Below are 22,882 nucleotides of genomic sequence, written 5' to 3'. Positions count from 1 at the left end.
GACAAAGGAGTAGCTCTGGACTATAGCAATCTAAAAAGAGACACATGGATGACATCATCCTATAGACTTTTCAAACACGCCCCCTACCTACAATATGATAAAGTGGTCGGATGGTCAGTACCTGCGCGCGCCTGCACATCCACAGCACACACACTCACTTACTGTCACACGCACAAGGTAGACAATGAAAAGGGAGGGTTGCCTTGTGCCGTGCGCGTGAGCACGAGGAAGATGTCATCTAACAGGTAGCCTGAGAAATCACTTTACCCTTGAGCAATTGTCTCCTAGCAACTACGTTATAACAATAGCCTACCTGTCATTACTCAGATATGATATCTAAACGCCATTAGGGGTATTATAGTTGCAGCTATGTTGGCCATACCTCGTCTCCAGTGTCCGTGGTATGTGTGTGTGTGTGTGCGTGCGTGTTATTAGGCTATTCATATCACAGGCACCAATAAAATATGGCAAGCAACGTTTGAATGATTGAAGCAAGCCGTTCCCACATTCCAATATCGAGCACATTTGGTCAATCACTTTAGACGTGCACTGTCATTCAAATCACATCCTTTCTGTCTAACATCCTATTTGAATAAAATGCTATAGGCTACCGAATGCACAGGACTAAGGTCATATTGTGGATACTAGGTTCTTGCACCAATCAGGCCATGATCATGTTAGACACACGCACCCTATGAAATAGCCTACCACACACTGCGGCGCATGTAATGACAAACTCATCGCCATACACTCTGAACAATTGAGCATCTACCTCTCTCTCTCTCTCTCTCTCTCTCTCTCACACACACACACACATACACACGCACGCGCGCACACGCACGCACACATTCACACACACACACATCTGAAGCGAAACTAGAATAACTTTTCCCCTCATCAAGTTTGAAAGCCTTGGTATTGTTCGACAACATGAAACAGTGTGTCATTGATTAGGGAAGGTAACAGGGAAAACCCTAATCTTACCACGGTGAAAACTCAACGCCAAACTCAGGAGCAAAAGCCGCTGCATGGTTCAGAAGACCAGTAAATCCGTTAGCTCAATTCTCCGTGAGGGCAGCATTAAAAATCCTAGTTGGATTCTATTCAGCAGTATAGGGTAATTGTAATCCTTCCAATTAATATATATGACGGTTTTCTTCGTTCTCCACCTCCCCTTACTGCTCTTTTTTTTTGCGGTTTACAACATTTCTCCGTTTTTCCTCATTTCCCCCTTTCCGTTGTCCGCTCTTTCGTGCTCGGGCGATGGTCCGTTTACTCATTAGCGACGCATTCCTCTCTCTCTCTCTCTCTCTCTCTCTCTCTCGTCAGCGCCACAGCACACTCCCCTCCTCTTTCTAGTCTGAATCTCGCGTTAGATGTTACCGCTATTAGATGCGCTTTTCTTTGTCACCAGAAAACAACAAAAATACATTGTCCATGTTTGTTGAATTTTGAATCATCATTATCTCTGTATTTTTTTTTGTAAGAGAGATGGAGCAATAGGTTATAGATCTAATGACGTGTCATGGTTATGGACGTGACTAGTTGAATCATACTGTAAAGCAAATCATTCTGCATTCATTCTGCGTGACACAACCAAGTTCTGCCCCAAAAGTGACAGCATATGTTGCTTCCTTTCCCCCAATTTAATGATGAAGGCTATACAGATGTGGAGTTCACTGTCACCGCTGAGTCTGTGTAGTGGTCTATTAGGCTATTGCTCTCATGTGTTTCCACCCCTCGCGTTGCTTTAAAGTATAGACCAGTGTTGGAGCGCCCTCAAGTGCACTGACTCCTGAACTAACTCCCCAAACAACTGGAGCAACTATTAAAATACCTTCACACGGATGCACCTCATAAAAACAACAAATTCAGCTACACTAATTTGTTCACTGAAACATTTACCGCTATAATTAGGATTCCATGCAATGCCATCATTACAGTGTTACCTTGTTTGATCCGTTATTGCAAGTATAGCTCATTCAGTAGACTGGCATTGATATAAATAAGTGGTTCATTTTCTACGATTACTCAGAGATGATCTACTTCAGGAAAAAAAAATATATAGGCTAGGGATGGATTGTTTGTGAGGTTAAATAAATATGTCAATAGTCAACTGTCAATCATGGGATTTAAAATATATATATATTATAATTTAGGCCTAGCAAGAATTTCTTTTGATATTGTAATGCTAAATAAGTGGTCGAACATACCGTTCTATCACATAAAGAACAAATAAAATGAAGCATAAAAATATGTACATAAGTGTTTATTTTATATTAATTAAACGCCAGATTATACATTTATATCATTATTAGTATATATATATTTTTTTTTAAAGTTATGGTGTATAGAGATGTAGTGAAGTGCAGCCCTATATTTAGAATACTTATTAGAAGAATGCATTGAATGAAATGGTGGCTGCAATTTATTATGGAACAGCATTCATTTTCTGCAATAAAAATTTCGCAGGTCTGCCGTGAAGCATCAAGAGTGGCACATCTCTGCCGGGACTCGAACCCGGAGCCTCTGGATTAGAAGTCCAGCGCGCTATTCCATTGCGCCACAGAGACTGCGGCAATAAACGTGATCCTGGTCAGGTTTAGATATTCACATCCCTCTAGGTCGACGCTTTCTGTATCCTTCTCGCATCAGCACCACCCTCCGTCGACATTTGAGTTCGATATGAGAGACCGTTAGAGGGCGCTGTGTAGCTCTCTCTTCAATGGACTTCATAAATGGCGATGGTGTTCATTAGTGACATGAGGAAAATGCATTCTATTTAGGCTTTAATCAAATGCGCAGTGCAATAAGGAGATTGAAAAGCAATAGCCAATATACTGTGTGGAATATTAGATACAGTTTGCATCATTATATTTTCCTCAGAATAGCCTACTAACTAAGGGATTTTTTTTTATTGTGCTGAATCTGCATCAGAATAAAACACCCTCAATAAACTAAACTGCCTATTTTTTTTATAAGGTTCCACAGCCTACTAGATATATTGTGATGATTGGTAACTTTTTATCTGCTATGACTGTTCTCACAGACAGCAGATAGCAATGTATATAAATTAAGCAATGAGGCCCGAGGATGTGAGTTAAATGGTCAATAAACCATGGCTAAGGGCTGATCTTATGCATGATGCAACACAGAGTGCCTAGATACAGCCATTAGCTGTGGTACATGTATTTTGTAAAGAGCAGCCATATTGTTGTCAGTCTGCTAGGAACCTGTTTATAATGTATTAAGTGTGTATGTTTATCCTGTGTTACCATTTAATTAGCTAGTAAATAAATAATTAAACCAATTTGTGTAGTACTGAATCATAAGTAAGGTTATAGTTTTTGCAGATGCAAGGAGGTTATGACTGTTCAGAAGGATGATATGCTACAAGGTTATGATTAATAAATTGACTGTTTATAGATGTGATAGGTAAAGACCTTTAGTTGAATTCGGGGATGGTAACTCTTTAAAGATCCGCTCTCCTGGTGCCCCAGATCCTAATGAGTTAATTTTTACATGATTAATTTAACCGAGTAACAAATAAATATAGTTAGTTGAGTAGATAAATAATAGTCTTCAGATTTATGTTACAGTCAAGTCACGACAATATCAAGGATTGCATCAAAAATTAATACATAAATACCATTTGAAGCTTGATGAGTTGATCATTTGAATCAGCTGTGTAGTGCTATGGCAAAAACAAAAATGCACTCCTTTGAGTCCCCAAGAACAGGACTGAGAACCACTGCTCTTCATTGGGACCTCTTCATCTGCAGACAGGCTTTCACAGCTCTCTGTATCTGTGGACAAAAAACATCACAAGAAACAGACTTCATTATACTCAAATTAGACAGCACTGAATATTATGTTACTCTTATCGCTGTCTTCACTTCTAGGGACTGCAACTACACGAAAGTACCTGCCCTATACAGAATAGCCTACTCTCTCTCTTTGACAGTTGGGGCTGCTAACGTTATCCTTTCACCCTCCGTGGCTGTTAGCTAGCTACCTACAAATGCATTTTTTTTACAATGATAAATACATCAAGATAGCTGGCTAATATGAAGTTAGGTAGCTGGTGATATTTCATTAACTTAGCTAGCAAGCTATACAGTATGTAAAGTTAGCTAGATAGCTAGCTAGCTCCGTTATCAGCTAATTCAGACTTCATTATTATCTCTTTGTTATTCTTAAATGTTGATTATTGTTCTTGGTCCCTGATTGTCCCGTAGGCCTACATGAATAATCTAAAGAAAATTAAGTGACATGATCCATCTTAAATTGTGAAAGGAAAGTCCCCCTCTATATTTTATTTTCAGCAGTTCACTGTTGATACAGTCCCAAAATGTTTTGAGAGTTATTTTCATGTAATCCCATTTCAGTTTCTCTGACTGCTTGTCAGACTGCTTGTAACTTGTGATGACAGGAATAAAATAGCCTATACAAAGGAATTTATGCTATCCATGTAGCTACTTCAAATTTAGGCACAGATCCAAACCCAGAGTCTAATAATACATGTAAATTCTTCAGAATCTCATTCCTGTCAGCGTCCCGTGACAGGGAAGTAACCTTTAGGACGAAACCAGGAAATACATGCCAGAGAATTCCCTTCTGATAGGCTACCCTTGTGACTACGTTTAGCATGAATATACCTCCATATTATCTGGATAGGCAGTAGGCTACAGCTCAACATTTCTAAGGCCAACCCCTTGTCATATATGTTTTATTTTATTTCACCTTTATTTAACCAGGTAGGCTAGTTGAGAACACCTTTATTTAACCAGGTAGGCTAGTTGAGAACAAGTTCTCATTTGCAACTGCGACCTGGCCAAGATAAAGCATAGCAGTGTGAACAGACAACACAGAGTTACACATGGAGTAAACAATTAACAAGTCAATAACACAGTAGAAAAAAAAGGGGTCTATATACATTGTGTGCAAAAGGCATGAGGAGGTAATAATTACAATTTGCAGATTAACACTGGAGTGATAAATGAGGTTTAGGGTTAGGGTTATGTATGTATGTATTGTTAGGATCGTAAGAAAAGCCATGCGTGAAACATTAAACGTAAAAAAAAACTATCACTAAACGTACAAACCCTTTGATACGACTATGAATTCACATTTACACGTTCGGTTTTTACCCTACGTCTCCCTTTACTTGGTTACAGACATTTTCTTATGAGTACAAACTTTTGTTAGTAATGTGGCATCTGCAAAGGACATGAACTGAATTTAGCTTGTCGAACTTAGCTTGTCAATGAAGCAACTATAGCCCCGACGTTTCTTTGCAGAGTTTCTTTGCAGCTAACGTTACCGGTTTCATTTCCAAAATAAAAGTATTGAGCTTGTTTTAGAACTGCATTCAATAATGACGTCATACCAGTAGATTATGTAGTGTAGGCTTGGGACTGAGAATGATAAAGACATAGAAGAGCCCTGTCTAGAATAACCGCCTGAGCTGCAAAATAGGAAGTAAATATTATTTATGCTAGGCCTATTCCTCTATCGAAATATGTCATGCTGCTGTGTGTTATTTAAGGGCCAGATAATTGCATGATTCATTTTTATAGATGCGTGGGGCTAGTGTGGTGATCATGTAACCTAATGAATCACACTTTTTCCAGTTTTTGGGAGCTTGGACTGTAGGCCTAATATTAGTCATTTTGACTGTTGTTTTAGGGTATTTCCACTACTGTAGACTTGTTATAGCAATTTGCGTTGCACAACGTCATCGTGCAGAGGCTATATCCATATGAATAAATGTGACAAAACAAAATATTGATTACGTCTTGGCTATACCCTGTCCTGAGCAAAATAGCCAAGGGGTCACAAATGGTCAAGACTATCTATAGCCTATTCTTATTGCCAAATCTGTTTTCCCTATCAGCCACTGCACATGCTTTTTCAACTATTTTGTTTAAAATTTATTTAGAGGCTAGCTCACCTAGGGTCTCTTTTTTGACATGATGACTCCTTGCTGTCCCCAGTCCACCTGGCCATGCTGCTGTTCCAGTTTCAACTGACCTGAGCCCTAGGACCATGCCCCAGGACTACCTGACATGATGACTCCTTGCTGTCCCCAGTCCACCTGGCCATGCTGCTGTTCCAGTTTCAACTGTTCTGCCTTATTATTATTCGACCATGCTGGTCATTTATGAACATTTGAACATCTTGGCCATGTTCTGTTATAATCTCCACCCGGCACAGCCAGAAGAGGACTGGCCACCCCACATAGCCTGGTTCCTCTCTAGGTTTCTTCCTAGGTTTTGGCCTTTCTAGGGAGTTTTAACTAGCCACCGTGCTTCTACACCTGCATTGCTTGCTGTTTGGGGTTTTAGGCTGGGTTTCTGTACAGCACTTTGAGATATCAGCTGATGTACGAAGGGCTATATAAATAAATTTGATTTGATTTGATTTGATTTATGGGGAGCCCTATAATAAACACAGTTATAAAACACAAATAGAGTTCTAAAATTATTCCGCAAGACACCAGTACCCAAAATGATAGCCTAAATTCCTAAATTGCAATGCCCATAAGTTGAAGGCATATTTTTTATTTGGATAGGCCTAAATTAAACATTGAATTATTAAAGTGATAGGCAAAAGAACTTTGGAGAATTTAGATACATTTCAATAAACGAACGCATAAGACTGTTCTATCCTCTTTGATTTATTTCCTATTGCAACTCAGACTGAACTGAATGAAGGATGAATTAAATGTTCAAATATGTGGGAATGTCAAGTTGCATGCATCATGCATGCTCTGCACTTTACTTGGCTAGTAGGCAAATAGGCCTACATTAGGGTACAATGACTGACTACATGACTCCAGAAGGGTATCTTCTGAGGCTGAGGGGTGCTCTTCTGAAGGCTCATGGTGCTATGGTGTTACATGGACATCACAAGCTCTTCAACTGCAAGTTTTAAGTTCCTTGGCATACACATCACAGACAAACTGAATTGGTCCACTCACACAGACAGCATCGTGAAGAAGGCGCAGCAGCGCCTCTTCAACCTCAGGAGGCTGAAGAAATTCGGCTTGTCACCAAAAGCACTCACAAACTTCTACAGATGCACAATCGAGAGCATCCTGGCGGGCTGTATCACCGCCTGGTATGGCAACTGCACCGCCCTCAACCGTAAGGCTCTCCAGAGGGTAGTGAGGTCTGCACAACGCATCACCGGGGGCAAACTACCTGCCCTCCAGGACACCTACACCACCCGATGCTACAGGAAGGCCATAAAGATCATCAAGGACATCAACCACCCGAGCCACTGCCTGTTCACCCCGCTGTCATCCAGAAGGCGAGGTCAGTACAGGTGCATCAAAGCTGGGACCGAGAGACTGAAAAACAGCTTCTATCTCAAGGCCATCAGACTGTTAAACAGCCACCACTAACATTGAGTGGCTGCTGCCAACACACTGTCAATGACACTGACTCAACTCCAGCCACTTTAATAATGGGAATTGATGGGAAATGATGTAAATATATCACTAGCCACTTTAAACAATGCTACCTTATATAATGTTACTTACCCTACATTATTCATCTCATATGCATACGTATATACTGTACTCTATATCATCGACTGCATCCTTATGTAATACATGTATCACTAGCCACTTTAACTATGCCACTTTGTTTACATACTCATCTCATATGTTATACTGTACTCGACATCATCTACTGTATCTTGCCTATGCTGCTCTGTACCATCACTCATTCATATATCCTTATGTACATATTCCTTATCCCCTTACACTGTGTATAAGACAGTAGTTTTTTTGGAATTGTTAGTTAGATTACTTGTTCGTTATTACTGCATTGTCGGAACTAGAAGCACAAGCATTTCGCTACACTCGCATTAACATCTGCTAACCATGTGTATGTGACAAATAACATTTGATTTGATTTGATTTGAACTGGGCAGCAGTGTCGCGATGGAGGGAATAGCCTATACGGAGACTACCTAAGACCACTGCAACATAGTTATTCTAACGTGTGGGAAAGCTAATGCCAGATTTAGCCTATGTTTAACCTCTCCCCTTGTTCATTTCAAAGTCCATATGTTCATGACCCGTTTCATATAAATCATGTCAAATTATTTAAAATTCATATGAACCCCTCCTACAAGAATATGCTTTGGCAAGGTTTTGACTGATATAAAAATTATTTTGAGTGGCAAAGACAAAGAGTGGATTCAATTACAGTTTTTCTCAATTGCTAAAACGCTAAAACCCATTGGCTGAACAAAGTTCTCAGTTGCCTGGACTCACTTAGCTAATTATGCAGTCTGACCATTTTCCTGATAAAATGTTTGGGTGTCAGCGAAAATGAATGGAGTAAAAAAGTACATTTTCTTTAGGAATGTAGTTTCGTAAAAGTAAAAGTTGGCAAAAATATAAATGGTAAAGTAAAGTACAGATACCCCCAAAAAATATTTAAGTAGTACTTGACAGTATTTTTTACTTAAGTACTTTACACCACTGCTGCCTGGCCTTTCAACCTATCTCATTGTAGAGCTAGATGAGTTAGAGCCCTGTCTATGTTGATAGGTAAGATGAGAGCACCCCTCCAGCTTGGATGGAGTCCGTCACTCCTCAGCAGGCCAGGCTTGGTCCTGTTTGTCCCAGAAAGACGGACAGTTATCTACAAATTCTATATTTTGGGAGGGGCAGAAAACAGTGTTCAACCTGCGTTTGAGTCTGATGTAGAGCTAATCATTCCCCCTAACTGGGAGGGGGCCAGAGACAATTATTCGATACCAACACGTTTCTAGTTAAGTTACACGCTGAAGTTATGTTGTGCTTGGTGACCTCTGAATGTTTCGTCCTAACATCGTTGGTGCCGACAAGGATAACAATATCCCTATATAGTGGCGACGCGTAATTCAGGGCACCAGGGCACTCATTGTCTTAATAAATCAAAATTACGGATTGCCTCTCATCCACTCGAGAGATGAGAGACAATCCCCTTATGCCATAGTTTGTCAGTAGAAACCAGATTTGTTTAAGCAAGTCAGACAAAAAACAGCCATGTTTTTATTAAAAGGCAGTAAATGAGGCTGAATGAATTGTTTTTCGCAGCCAGACAAGGCTTCGCTGATAGCCAGGTGTAGCGGTGGTAAGGATTCACTCCATGGTGCTGAAAAGAAAGCTCTGCTGTTGGGATAGCTTTATGTAGGCCCTAACAGTTTGTGGGCACCATTTGTCACCGTTATAGTGCAATGAATGTTTTGTTTTGTGTTGTGTAGTGGCTTAGCTGGCATGCATAAAAATAAAAAAAATACATAGTTTGCCCCACCAAGATGAGTAAAAGTCTAAAAGTATTTGGTTTTAAAAATACTTAAGTATCAAAAGTAAATGTGATTGCTAAAATATAATTAGTATCAAATACTTTCAAATTCTTCATATTAAGCAAACCAGAAGGCACAATTTTCTTGTTTTTTAAATTTATGGATAGCCAGGGCCACACTCCCAACACTCAGACACCATTTACAAATAAGCATTTGTGTTTAGTGAGTCTGTCAGATCAGGGGCAGTAGAGATGACCAGGAATGTTCTCTTGATAAGTGTGTGAATTGGACCATTTTCCTGTCCTGCTAAGCATTCAAAATATAAAAGTACTTTTGGGGTGTCAGGGAAAATGTATCGGGTAAAAAGTACATCATTTTCTTTTGGAATGTATTGAAGTAAAAGTAAAAGTTGTCAAAAAATATAAATAGTAAAGTAAAGTACAGATACTTAAAAAAACGATTTACTGTAAATCTTTTAGATTAGCCTTTACGTCAGGAGTCCTGCCCCCTTGTAAACAATGTATGGATGATTATTTTAAATCTAATTTTGAGGGTAATAGATACACCAATGACTTGGGTTTTCAATTTGTCAGAGCTAATGGTGGAAGGCTTCAGCTACTCAGACCCTGTAACGGGTGGAGGGGTCTGAGAATGCTCGGCCTCTTACTCGTTGCTTATTAATGGGGAGAACTGGTTCAAAGTTTTTGTTGGCTGAATGAGCATTGAGAAAATAACCTGGCTGCGTGGATTGTACGGGAGGATTTATATTACTATCTGTACTTACTGGTGGCACAGACGCTTTGTCATCCTTTCCTACTTTTAAATGTCCCTTGCCTAACGATTGCATCTGAAGCTGGGCTTGCAACTTGTCTGTCCTCTCCATAAGGCGATAGTTTATGGAGCCTGATACCTGCCAAAAGGTTGAACATATGTATCGTTAGGCTAGTAAGAAAAGCCATGCGTGAAACATGGAACATAAATGTAAACAATTACGGACTTATATTTTAGCCTTGAACAAATATTGTGTTGCAATTCTGACTTAAAATGATACCTTACAGAGTTTTGGCAGTTTCATCTCATCAACAAACAAAAAAACGTACAACAAACGGCCTGTGAGAAATGCTACCCGAACAAGCATAACACAGTATAAAAAAAACGGAAGTCAGGCAAACTGGAAAGAGGTATCCTGCATGTTTTCAAGTTAAAAGTGTCCATTGTCTATTACTCCTCAGTTGAGTTTACTTCACATTTAGGTAGCTAATGTCATGGATTTGTTTGCCAGCGCAAGTCTAGATAGCACGAGCTATATTATGCCTACAACAGTGAAGTTTCAGTCCGCTAGGTGTATCTCTACAGCATGGGCATATCTCTAAGTGACGTGGACATCCCCATGCATGAACCTTATCAAAATATGTGTCACGCCCTGGTCTTAGTATTTTGTGTTTTCTATATTTATTTGGTCAGGCCAGGGTGTGACATGGGTTTATTTTGTGTTGTGTTTATGTATGGGGGTTTTTCGTAGGTTTTGGGATTGTGGCTTAGTGGGGTGTTCTAGCAAAGTCTATGGTTGCCTGAGGCGGTTCTCAATCAGAGGCAGGTGATTCTCGTTGTCTCTGATTGGGAACCATATTTAGGCAGCCATATTCTTTGAGTGTTTCGTGGGTGATTGTTCCTGTCTCTGTGTTAGTTGTCACCAGATAGGCTGTTTAGGTTTTCACGGCCCGTTTCTTGTTTTGTGTTTTTTTCGTTTATTAAAGATGTATCGAACTAACCACGCTGCATTTTGGTCCGACTCTCTTTCGACGGAAGAAAACCGTAACAATATGACTAATTCAGTATTGCACCATCCCATTCTCTGGGCTCTGTCTGCAATCATAAAAAGTATTATATACCAGGAATAATGAAACATATAATAATAATAGATATTTGTTAAATCCAGTGGTGATTTTAGCATGAAAATGTGGGGCAAAAAAGAAAACACGTGGTACGCTTGCCAGCAAAGCCACTACACAACACAACATTAAACAATACATGAATTGCACTATAACAGTGACAAACAGTGCCCACAAACTAATGAGCCTACATAAAGCTGTTCCAACAGCAGAGTCCCAAAAGCAGTCCCAACATCTTACCACTGCTACACCTGGCTATCAGCGGAGCCTTGACTGGCAGTGAAACAGTTCATTCAGTCTCATTTACTGCCTTTAAAAAAACATAGCTGATATGGCTGACTTGCTTAAACAAATGTGGTTTCTAATGACAATTGAGATGTACAAGCTATGGCATAAGGGGACGACAAGCAGAAAAGAGGCAATCCGAAATGTCGATTTAGATATTAATGAGCAAGCTAGGACGGATGTAGTCAATATAACTATTTGTTCAGCACTTTTGAAATGTACAGCGACAGAATTCAGAACATGTGTTGTTCTTACATTGTTCTCCCTGTACACCAAGTCAGAACCATATGATAAATAAAGGGGGCATATAAGCAAACAATGAAAGCTCTTACAATATTCAATGATTACATTTCTCTAAAACAGGTTATAGGCTACATGTACACCACCAAGTCAGAACAGAAGGAAAAATTAAGAGTTGTAAATAGAACAAATGATTAGGGTGAGGCACATTGTCACGACTTTTGCCTCAATAACGTGTTCGCCTGTTCACAAATCTCTGCTCTCCTGCACCTGACTTCGCTACCAGTACGCACACATCTACCTGGCATATTACATAATTTATGTAGCAGCATACAATACATTTTTGGACTCACCTTGTTGTGCTGTGCCCACTTGAACAGGAAGGTTACACGGCAGTCCTTCGTGGGCAAATTTCGTGGGCATTCTCTGGATTTATGGTACTTTCAAAACAACTGGGAACTCTGAAAAAAACAAGGTCTTCGGGTCGTAGCTCTAGAAAGAGGTCTGGATTTACAATTCCGAGTTGGATGACCGTTCAAAGCGTATTTTCCCAGTCGGAGCTGGTTTATTCCCGACTTCTCAGTTGTCTTGAACTCACTGAAGTCAAGTTTTCGCAGTTCCGAGTTGTTTTATGTCCAATGGCCGATGAGCCCCGATACTCGCAAAAAACAGTTGTCACATGAAATTAGCTCACTGGTATACAGACAATAGCCAAGCCTTGAAGCAAGCTCGCAGAAAATGGGCACGGAAATGACACACCATCAAACTGGAAGTCTTCGACTATCTTGGAAAGACAGTGCCGTGCAATATCAAAGAACCTGCTCGATCAGCCTAATTTTCCAACCTAATTGAGGAGAATAAGAATAATCCCAAATTTATTTTTGATAGTGTTTCAAAGCTAACTAAAAAGCAGCATTCCCCAAGAGAGGATGGCTTCACTTCAGCAGTGAGCAATTCATGAACTTCTTCGATGAAAAGATCATGATCATTAAAAAATAAATTACGCTCCCGGGTGGTGCAGTGGTTAAGGGTGCTGTACTGCAGTGCCAGCTGTGCCACCAGAGACTCTGGGTTCGCACCCAGGCTCTGTTGTAACCAGCTGCGACCGGGAGGTCTGTGGGGCGATGCACAATTGGCCTAGTGTCGTCCAGGTTCGAAAGCAAATTACACACTCCTCTTTGAATCTGTGTATTCCTCCAAAGCTCAGTTGTCCTGAGTCTGCACAGAACTGCTAGGATCAATGGAGACACTCAAGTTTTTTTATCCTGTATCTCTCGACACATTCACTAAAATAGTCATGGCCTCTAAACCTTCCAGCTACATACTGGACACTATTCCAACTAAACTACTGAAAGAGCTGCTTCCTGTGCTTGGCTGTCCTATGTTGAGCATAATAAACGGCTCTCTATCCTCCGGATGTGTACCAAACTCACTAAAAGTGGCAGTAATAAAGCCTTTCTTGAAAAAGCCAAACCTTGACCCGGAAAATGTAAAAAACTATATCGAATCTCCCATTCCTCCCAATTTATTTTGAAGAAGCTGTTGCGCAGCAACTCACTGCCTTCCTGAAGACAAATAATGTATACGAAATGCTTCAGTCTGGTTTTAGACCCCATCACTGTACTGAGACTGCACTTGTGAAGGTGACAAATTACCTTTTAATGGCTTCAGACCAAGGCTCTACCTCTGTCCTTGTTCTCCTAGATCTTAGTGCCACTTTTGACACCATCGATCGCCACATTCTTTTGGAGAGATTGGAAACCCTAATTGGACTACACTACATTTACGGCTCACGGTGAATTCCATTCATAATAGATAACAATGATACAATTTCAATTCAATGCGTTTAATGCAAGCCTGAATGACAGTGTCCCCCGAACCCCCCCCCCATCTCAGCCTCCGTATCTATGGTGCAATAGTCTATGTATCGGGGGGCTAGGGTCAGTCTGTTATATCTGGTGTAATTCTCCTGTCTTATCTGGTGTCCTGTGTGAACTTAAATATGCTCCCTCTAATTCTCTCTATCCCACTCCTCCCGGAGGACCATGCCTCAGGACTACCTGGTCTGATGACTCCTGGCTGTCCCCAGTCCATCTGGTCTTGCTGCTGCTCCAGTTTCAACTGTTCTGCCTATGGAACTCTGATCTGTTCACCGGACATGCTACCTTGTCCCGGACCTGCTGTTTTCGACTCTCTCTCTCTCTCTCTTTCTACCGCACCTGCTGTCTCGACCTCTAAATGCTCGGCTATGAAAAGCCAACTGACATTTGCTCCTGAGGTGCTGGCCTGGTTCCTCTCTAGGTTTCTTCCTAGGTTCCTGCCTTTCTAGGGATTTTTCCTATCCACTGTACATCTGCATTGCTTGCTGTTCGGGATTTTAGGCTGGGTTTCTGTATAAGCTCTTTGTGACATCTGGTGATGTTAAAGGGGCTTTATAAATACATTTGATTGAGTGATAATTGGGAAAAATCGATGATTGTACAGACAGCAGATCAGCTAATGAAAAACAAGGAGATGAAGAGAGGAAATGGTTTAAATATCAAGGTATTGTCGTGGAAATTACCACTAAGGACTCCCAAGTCAAAGTTTAATGAACACATCTTTATTGATATTGAAGCTCTCATTGATATTGAAGCTCTATTGAAGCTCTCATTAGGGCAGCAATACGAGACAGTGCAGAGAGGCGGGGGAAATGTTCTAGCCGTATTTTGACATGCATAGGCGAGACGTGCTCTGATAAAGCAACCTATGGATTACAATGAAGGATTTTGGGTTTCAGTGGGATTGGGACGATAGGAAAACAGCCTTTATATAAACGCTAGTGAGTCAATAGATAAATAATACATTTGATTTGGGCTAAATTATTGCATGCTAAATGTTTCTGGTCAGTGATAGAAGAGCAAATGAATAAATGAGCTACCATTTCCACTTGTACAGCCAGAGAGCAATTAACCAAATATACAGACAGAGATTCAGTGAAACAAAATCACATTGATTGATTATCAGATATGTCACAGGTTTTTGGTTGGGAGTAGGACAAACTACTACACAAGTGAAGAGCAAAATAGAGCAAAATAGAGAGAAAAGAAGATGATCATTAGCACACTACAACGTAGCCTAATGGTTACCAAATATCCAAATGGAGATTCAGTGAAAACAAAAATGTGACATTGATTTATCTAGACGAGTCCCCTAAGCTTGTCTCAAAGCAGCGTGATGGCGCTGGCCCTGTCAAAACAGTGCTGAAATTATAATCTATGTGACCACACACAACTATTGCTTTAAATTAGTATAACGGTATTTCCTCGTCTCCTCACTCCGCTACCTTCGCCATTTTGTTCTCAACACCAGTTTAAATCAACATAGCCTACTGTTTTCCAGAAATCTTGCTTTTTTTTCGCATTCGGGCTATTTTATTTCTGTGATGTCGGACTAGGCCTGGGCTCCGACTTCATCTCACCAGGCTCGGGTCGGACCGGGATCGAATTTTGAGTTCTGATGATAACTGTAAATCGCATTTGTTTCTCGTGTGCAGTCAGGCAGTGTCAAGTATGTGTGTGCTTTGAAATTATGGAGACTTTGTGTGAAGTAAATAAGCTAAGGTAAAAGCTTACCTGTTTGGAAAATGTGCCATTTTACTTTTAGCTAATTTGCTGCTGCGCATGTGTATTTTGTGGAATTGCATTAGTGCAACAGTGGCGGGAAATGTTGTAGTTTCCCGGGTCTTGTCATTAAAAAAAATTCAGGAAATGTGAAGAGTGGTCCTGGGACAGTCCGGGGATCCCAGTTACTGTTGTTAATTCTCAAAGTATCCCATGTTGAGTCAAAAAGCCACCACCACACAAGGTTAAAACACTGAGGTCCTCCCAGTCTGCTGGGCCACTACCAGCTTGTCCACAGGTTCACTGTATATTCATGTTGTTTCTCACGACTCTGGCTGCTGAGGAAGAGGGGATTGTACTAGGGTGATCTTACAGTCTACTTCCTCTTGTGCTGGGATGTAGAGGTTCTCATTAATGCTCATCTCATTGTTGTTGTTGAACATATCACTGATGAGGTTGGTTGGCTTGGGAACTTTGGGGAGAATCTTGTCCTTGTGTCTATAGGCAGAAGACACAGTCATTTGGTATAATATCTAAAAATGGACCTACAATATATTCATCACCATTCAGAGATCGCAGTATCCCATATTTTGTGGAGTGAATTCAGATGTGTATAGATTGATGTGTACTCACTTCCTTATACAAAAACAAACCAGGATGGAAACTATAACCGCCATGACTGAAATGAAGACGGCTGAAACATGCAGGGGCCAATCCCGATTCCCATCTTTACCTAAACAAACAAACAACAATGTCAGGATAGAGGTTTACCTATATAACCGGCTAATAAGATGTTAAATCCACTTCAATTCAATCAGTGTACATGAATGGGAGGAGACAGCTTAAATAAAGATGTTTAATAAGCCTTGAGACAATTGAGACATGGATTGTGTATGTCAAATCAAATCAAAGTTTATTTGTCACGTGCGCCGAATACAACACGTGTAGACCTTACAGTGAAATACTTACTTACAGGCTCTAACCAAGAGTGCGAAAAAAAGGTATGTGTGTGTGTAGGTAAGTAAAGAAATAAAACAATAGTAAAAAGACATTTGAAAATAAGACTAGCAAGGATATATACAGACACTGTTTAGTCAGGCTTATTGAGGTAGTATGTACATGTAGGTATGGTTAAAGTGACTATGGGGGCCCCTCAGGGGTGTGTGCTCAGTCCCCTCCTGTACTCCCTGTTCACTTATGACTGCATGGCCAGGCATGACTATAACACCATCACTAAGTTTGCCAATGCCACAACAGTGGTAGGTCTGACCACCGACAACGATGAGACAACCTATAGGGAGGAGGTCAGAGACCTGGCCATGTGGTGCCTAGACAACAACCTCTCCCTCAACGTGATCAAGACAAAGGCGAGGATTGTGGCCTACAGGAAAAGGAGGATTGAGCACTCCCCCATTCTCATCGACAGGGCTGTAGTGGAGCAGGTTGACAGATTCAAGTTCCTTGGTGTCCACATCAACAACAAACTATCATGGTCTAAACACACCAAGACAGTCGTGAAGCGGGCATGACAAAGCCTATTCACCCTCAGGAGACTGAAAATATTTAGCATAGGTCCTCAGATCCCCCAAAAAGTTCTACAGCTGCACCATCGAGAGCATCCTGGTTGCATCACTGCCTGTTATGGCAACTGCTTGGCCTCCGATCGCAAGGCACTACAGAGGGTAGTGCATATGGCCCAGTACATAACGGGGGCCAAGCTTCCTGCTATCCAGGACCTCTATACCAGGTGGTATCAGAGGAAGGCCCTAAAAATGGTCAAAGACTCCAGCCACCTTAGTCATAGACTGTTCTCTCTGCTACCGCACGGCAAGAGCTACTGGGGTGCTAAATCTAGGTCCAAAAGACTTCTTAACAGCTAATAAAATGGCTACCCAGACTATTTGCATTGCCCCCGCCCCCCCCCCCCTCTCTTTTACGCTGCTGCTACTCTCTGTTTATTATCTATGCATAGTCACTTTAACTCTACCTACACGTACATATTACCTCAATTACCTCGACTAACCGGTGCCCTCGCACATTAACTCTGCACCGGTACCCCCTGTATATAGCCTCGCTATTGTTATTTTACTGCTACTCTTTAATTAACTTAAAAATAATAATAATAATTTTTACTCTTACATTTTTTACTTAACACATTTTTTCTTAAAACTGCATTATTGGTTAAGGGTTTGTAAGTAAGCATTTCATTGTAAGGTCTCCCCTATACCTGTTGTATTCGGTGCATGTGACAAATACAATTTGTTTATACCAGCTCCATTTTATTTAGCTTATAATTATGAGAGGATGGCCCAAGAAGAAAGAAAGAACGGGGAAACCATACCATATATTGCCTCCTCAGTCCAGTCACCCTCTCCCATACCACACAATTGTAAAAAGATGGGTTTAATGCGAACACGATACTGACAGTAAGGGTCATAGTTCACCATGATCCAAGTCTTGTCTCCTAAGGACGTACTCTGGAACGACATTACAGCAACAGACATTTGAGTGCTTTTAGTCTACTAAACCTACATACTGTAATTCAAGACAACAAAGTTGATAAATAAAAGTGTACTTTATACAGTGGCTGGTTGTAAAAGACAATAACATTTTTGCAGACAAGTACTAAAACGAAACAATGGCAGATTCACTGCCCATACAGAATCACTACCCACACTTTGCTTTCCTTACCTCAGGCATTTTACATCTGGTATAGTTGATGATGTACTTCCAACAGCGTGGATGTCTTATGTCTGGTGAAATCCAGCTAATATTGAGGTTGCTCCCTTCCTCTGTGATCTTCAATTCAAGAGGCATAGGCTGCACTGCAGGAAGCATGGACAGGGAAGGAGATAATAAAGCAACCTTTGAGAGAAAAACTGTATACATTGATGAAAATTAGATGCAAATTAAGCCAAATCGCCACCGGATGTTGATGCAACGTGATTACGATGATGTTAATTAAATAATAAGGAAACTATGATGACTCAGACTATTTATTATTTCGATTTTAGCCTCAGATTTAGCCTGAAGAGTGATAATAGAGTAGTTTTAGTCTTACCATGGCCATGAGGATTCACCTCGAAGGTATTCCGTACCGATGAACCGTTGAGAGTCCCATTGACCTGGAAGAAGAACCGCATGTGGAAGTCTCCTCTCAGATGACATCCTGTCCTCTGATTGCCGTTGTACAGGTACTCATTGCATTCCGATACCTTACTCATATTTTTTAACCTGAAAAATCAGAAATGACGGGACTGAGATTGTATAGGTTAGTAGTTCCTAAATATTTCCTAACCACATGACCCAATCAGGAAAAACATTGGGTCATAGATATAACAACTGAAAAACCAGCCAAACAAAGACTATCTTTGTAACTCTTCATCTATATTTTTTTGAATATAAACACTCTTCCACAGTTAGCCTTGTATTGGACTGTGAGTGGTGGAGAAGCAGGAAGTAGAATTGTTTTCTTTTTTTTTTTTTTTGTTGTTGTTGTTGAATTTTTACCCCTTTTTCTCCCCAATTTCGTGGTGTCCAATTGTTGTAGTAGGAGCTACAACTCCTGTATGGGCTCGGGAGAGACGAAGGATGAAAGGGTGAAAGTCATGCGTCCTCCGATACACAACCCAACCAAGCCGCACTGCTTCTTAACACAGCGCGCATCCAACCCAGAAACCAGCCGCACCTGGCAACCTTGGCTAGCATGCACTGCGCCCGGCCCGCCACAGGAGTCGCTGGTGCGCGATGAGACAAGGACATCCCTACCGACCAAGCCCTCCCTAAACCGGACGATGCTAGGCCAATTGTGCGTCGCCCCATGGACCTCCCGGTCACGGACGGTTACGACAGAGCCTGGGCACGAACCCAGAGTCTCTGATGGCACAGCTGGCGCTGCAGTACAGCGCCCTTAACCACTGCGCCACCCGGGAGGCCCCCAGTAGAATTGTTCTCACCCCTGGTAGTAAAGCTGAAGGTCTTCTGGGACCTGATTGGCTAGGAGCCAGCTGCAGTTCATGGCCTTAGAAGTGTAGAGAAAACATTTGAAGTTCGTCACCAACTCTGTTATAGGAGAGAGAGAGTGAGAGGGTAGAGAGCAAGAGAGAGAGATTTACACCCAAGTCAATGACATTAACTCTGTAGTATACTGTATATGGCCAGTTCCCTGGACAGAGATTGTCTAGTACTGGCCTAAAAAGTATGTTTATGGAGATCCTCCTTAAAAATGGCGTTGTTTCCAATACTAGGTTTAATCTGATTTGGAAAAACAGCCAATAGAGAGTGACAGAGTTGTTTAGGAGAACATTCTGTTGTTGATAACCAACCTGTGGGGGCAGGGATGGTGTGAACTACAGTTTGACTCATCTGTGTCCTGTTACACTGAGTTTGTATGAAGAAACGCACACCTCCCATCAGAGGTAAACACTCCTCTAACCGTGTTTCCTTCTTCGTCCTGCTTATGTTCTCCTGTGAGGAGAAGAATTAAAGATATTACAGAGGGAATGAATTTAGGAACTTAACAGGAATAAGGGGCTATCTTCCAATGTTTAATGTGCCCATAGAGCTCTGGTCAAAGTAGTGCAGTATATAGAGCACAGAGTGCCATTTGGGATGAAACCTTAGTCTGGGTGATGATGGGTTGTTGGTTTAGTGTTTTATGGAAATGTTCAGTATGAGTCTGTGAAAAAATATTTTGGCTTCAGAGGACAATAAATGTAATCTAATCTAAAAAAGAAATCATCCAAAGTAAAGTCTAACATTAGCTTTTTAACTTGATCTAGTGCCACAATACAAGTACTGCCGGCAGTACGAGGAAGTGTTTATATTACTGCACATCTGTAGGCCTACAACCCATTGGAAAACAGTGGGCAGACAGTCAATCATGTTCAAAAGACAACTCTATTCGGTTGACCGATGATAGCTAGGACGGCCTGTAACGTTTTCCTCACCTTGCCTATCCATGACATATTGATATGGTATTTACATCTCTGACTATCAACATTCTCCTGTAGACTCCATGAAAGCTTCCAGCAGAACTCGTTCGTCCAAGAGAAAGTCACATTTCTTGGTGATGGGAGCTCTAAAGGAAAAACAATAACAACTCTTATTATGGTCATGCTCAAGGGTTAAGTGGGACACATACAGGGGTATAAAGGGGTTGTAAATCAAATCAAATGTTAATTGTCACATGCGCTGACTACAACATGTGTAGACCTTACCGTGAAATGCTTACTTACAAGCCCTAAACCAACAATGCAGTTTTTGCACATTTGGGCAGTTTTGATACATTTTTTACAGAAATACAATGGTTTATTGGAACAGTCTAAAACGTTGCACATCCACGGCTGCCATCTAGTGGCCAAAATATAAATTGCACCTGGGCTGGAATAATACATTATGGCCTTTCTCTTGCATTTCAAAGATGATGGTATAAAAAAATACACAAGAATGGTTGTTTTTTTCTTTGAATTATCTTGTACCAGATCTATTGTGTTATATTCTCCTATGTTCATTTCACATGTCCACAAACTTCAAATAGTTTTCTTTCAAATGGTATCAATAATATGCATATCCTTGCTTCAGGGCCTGAGCTACAGGCAGTTAGATTTGGGTATGTCATTTTAGACGAAAATTGAAAAAAGGGGCCGATCTTTAAGAGGTTCGTTGTTGAGATCTGATATTCTGTGCAGCGCAGGCCAATGTCATAAGACTATCTTCAACCAATCACGTTTCTGAAATCGTTTCGTGCAAAATTCCAGCTAAACTCGGAGATGACAGTTAAGCCTCACTACTTACAAAACGTGTGCTTCTGACGAAGAGCTACAAAAGTAAGTAAATAGCCCTATTAGACTGAAAGATATATGGTTATTTCGTAAAAAATGTGTGAGGCTCTCCAGTCTCCATGCTCATTAGTTGCTCATTCAACATATTTGAGGCTACTTCACAGTCCCGTTTTAAAAGTCTCCCTTCCTAACTGATTTACATTCCCTGAGACCAACCAGAAATGTTTATTTGGCCAAATATTCCCAGGCTGTCCTAAAAAGAAATTCGCGAGAAAAATGAATAGGCTAGGTGTGGCTGGTGCGCTTAAATTAACTCGTTCAGTGTAGCGCCAGAGCGTCACTTCTCACAGTGGTGTTTATTTGATAAAATTAGATCAAAGCTGAATCAATGTCTTGGAAGATCACATAATGATTAATTAGAATCATACATAACATAAACAAATATGCCTATAATAGCATAGTATAACGTTACTATTATAACAAAAACACCACACCAGTTCTTATGGGATTTTAGGAAGGTTGGCTGAATAGTGCAACAACAGTAACTCTCATGTTGCCAAAACTCAACAGCGCGAGAATGTAGACTACAAGGCAGAATGTGCTTTGATTGAAACAAAATACAGTAAGGCTATATAGTTAACACCATCTGCTCTAATTTTCTCACGCAACAGTAATTTAATTGCCAGAAGATCTAAATGCCTCCAAAACAAATATATAATGTAGGCTACACTGTCCAGCCAATGTTCCGCGAAATCATCAATTTGTCCTGCATTTGGGAATTTTAAATGTGGTCAACGGTATAGCGTTCCCATTTTAATTAAAGACACAATACGTGTATCTGCCTAATTTATTACACAGTAATCTGTTCACTCTAGATCACCTCGGTATGCACTTGCAAGTATGGACAAATTGTGTGGTGAAAATATTTGCGCAACTTGTCACTCTGACGTTATTAACGGGAAACGTCCTGAGTGCCAAACCAAGTTTAATAAAGACATAAACTGAACATATAAAACGATACGACCAGATAGCCTACGACCATGGTATTAAAAAAACAGTGTAAAAAATATGATTTTACCTGTTTCAGGCTGTGTAGCTACGAATGAAACGAAATAGTACAAGACGAAAATTCCCCAGCATTTGTACATTGTATCAACCTATGCGAGTGATCTCTGTCAAGACCTGTCAGTCCCGTTTCGACCGAATTCTATCCAAAATAAAGTTCTCAACAGATGTTGCGCTGTTCAGTTAAAACGTATGGAGAAAACCAGGGATCCAACAAAACCGAAACGAAACGTGGAAAACAGCTGTTTGTTGTGCTAAGAAAGAAGGATCTTACAATTCTCCCGATCCTGCGCTGAAATGAAAGTGGGCGGAGTTTGAGCAGTGGCTGTATCAACTCAGTTTATGGTTACTGTGTAGCTGTAGCCGAAACAAAGCCTAATTGAGTTTTCACCTCTAAATAAGTCAGTTGTTATGGATGCATTGACATCCATTGTTCAATATTTTCACATGGACTGGAAGTACATTATTTTACCATTAGAAATATTAAATACTTTTTCATAATTTCTGTATATAGGCCTACTCTATTTCTAAGATTCAACGTTAAAGTAGGATGAAAAATAGGAGATACAACTTTAACTAATGATCTCTTTAATTCAAGAATGGATCCCTATTTTCTTCCACTTCCAGATGTTTCAAGTTCAACTTTAATTCCTTCAATTGAACTCTGAATTGCATGATAAATAAATAAAAAAGATAGGAATAGAAAACA

The 22,882-nt window shown here is 40.6% G+C and overlaps 2 protein-coding genes and 1 non-coding gene across 3 annotated transcripts in view; all 3 read right to left on the bottom strand.

The window, feature by feature from the left end:
- LOC109906475 (kin of IRRE-like protein 1) overlaps positions 1-1,413 on the bottom strand; it is a 36,559-nt gene extending 35,146 nt beyond the window's left edge. Inside the window, exon 1 of the mRNA XM_031791981.1 lies at positions 985-1,413. Within this exon, the coding sequence (XP_031647841.1) occupies positions 985-1,030 (46 nt within the window). The 5' untranslated portion in view covers positions 1,031-1,413. The remainder of the gene's footprint in view (positions 1-984) is intronic.
- Positions 1,414-2,499: 1,086 nt separating this feature from the next.
- Positions 2,500-2,573, bottom strand: trnar-ucu (transfer RNA arginine (anticodon UCU)). Its single transcript has one exon. It is a non-coding gene; the product is annotated as a tRNA-Arg (tRNA).
- An 11,730-nt stretch (positions 2,574-14,303) lies between these two features.
- Positions 14,304-22,467, bottom strand: LOC109906474 (granulocyte-macrophage colony-stimulating factor receptor subunit alpha-like). The gene is made up of 9 exons (XM_020504179.2): positions 22,187-22,467; positions 20,275-20,405; positions 19,651-19,792; positions 19,282-19,387; positions 18,387-18,559; positions 18,017-18,150; positions 17,667-17,802; positions 15,959-16,058; positions 14,304-15,823 (listed from the first exon to the last, which is right to left on the bottom strand). The coding sequence occupies exons 1-9, from the start codon at positions 22,254-22,256 to the stop codon at positions 15,649-15,651; spliced, it is 1,167 nt and encodes a 388-aa protein (XP_020359768.1). The 5' UTR covers positions 22,257-22,467; the 3' UTR covers positions 14,304-15,648.
- Between the last annotated feature and the right edge of the window lie 415 nt (positions 22,468-22,882).

Source organism: Oncorhynchus kisutch, linkage group LG16 (assembly GCF_002021735.2).
Source record: "Oncorhynchus kisutch isolate 150728-3 linkage group LG16, Okis_V2, whole genome shotgun sequence".
NCBI lineage: Eukaryota > Metazoa > Chordata > Actinopteri > Salmoniformes > Salmonidae > Oncorhynchus > Oncorhynchus kisutch.
The sequence above is the reverse complement of the archived record's forward strand: the minus strand, read 5'-3'. Positions and strand labels throughout refer to the sequence as shown.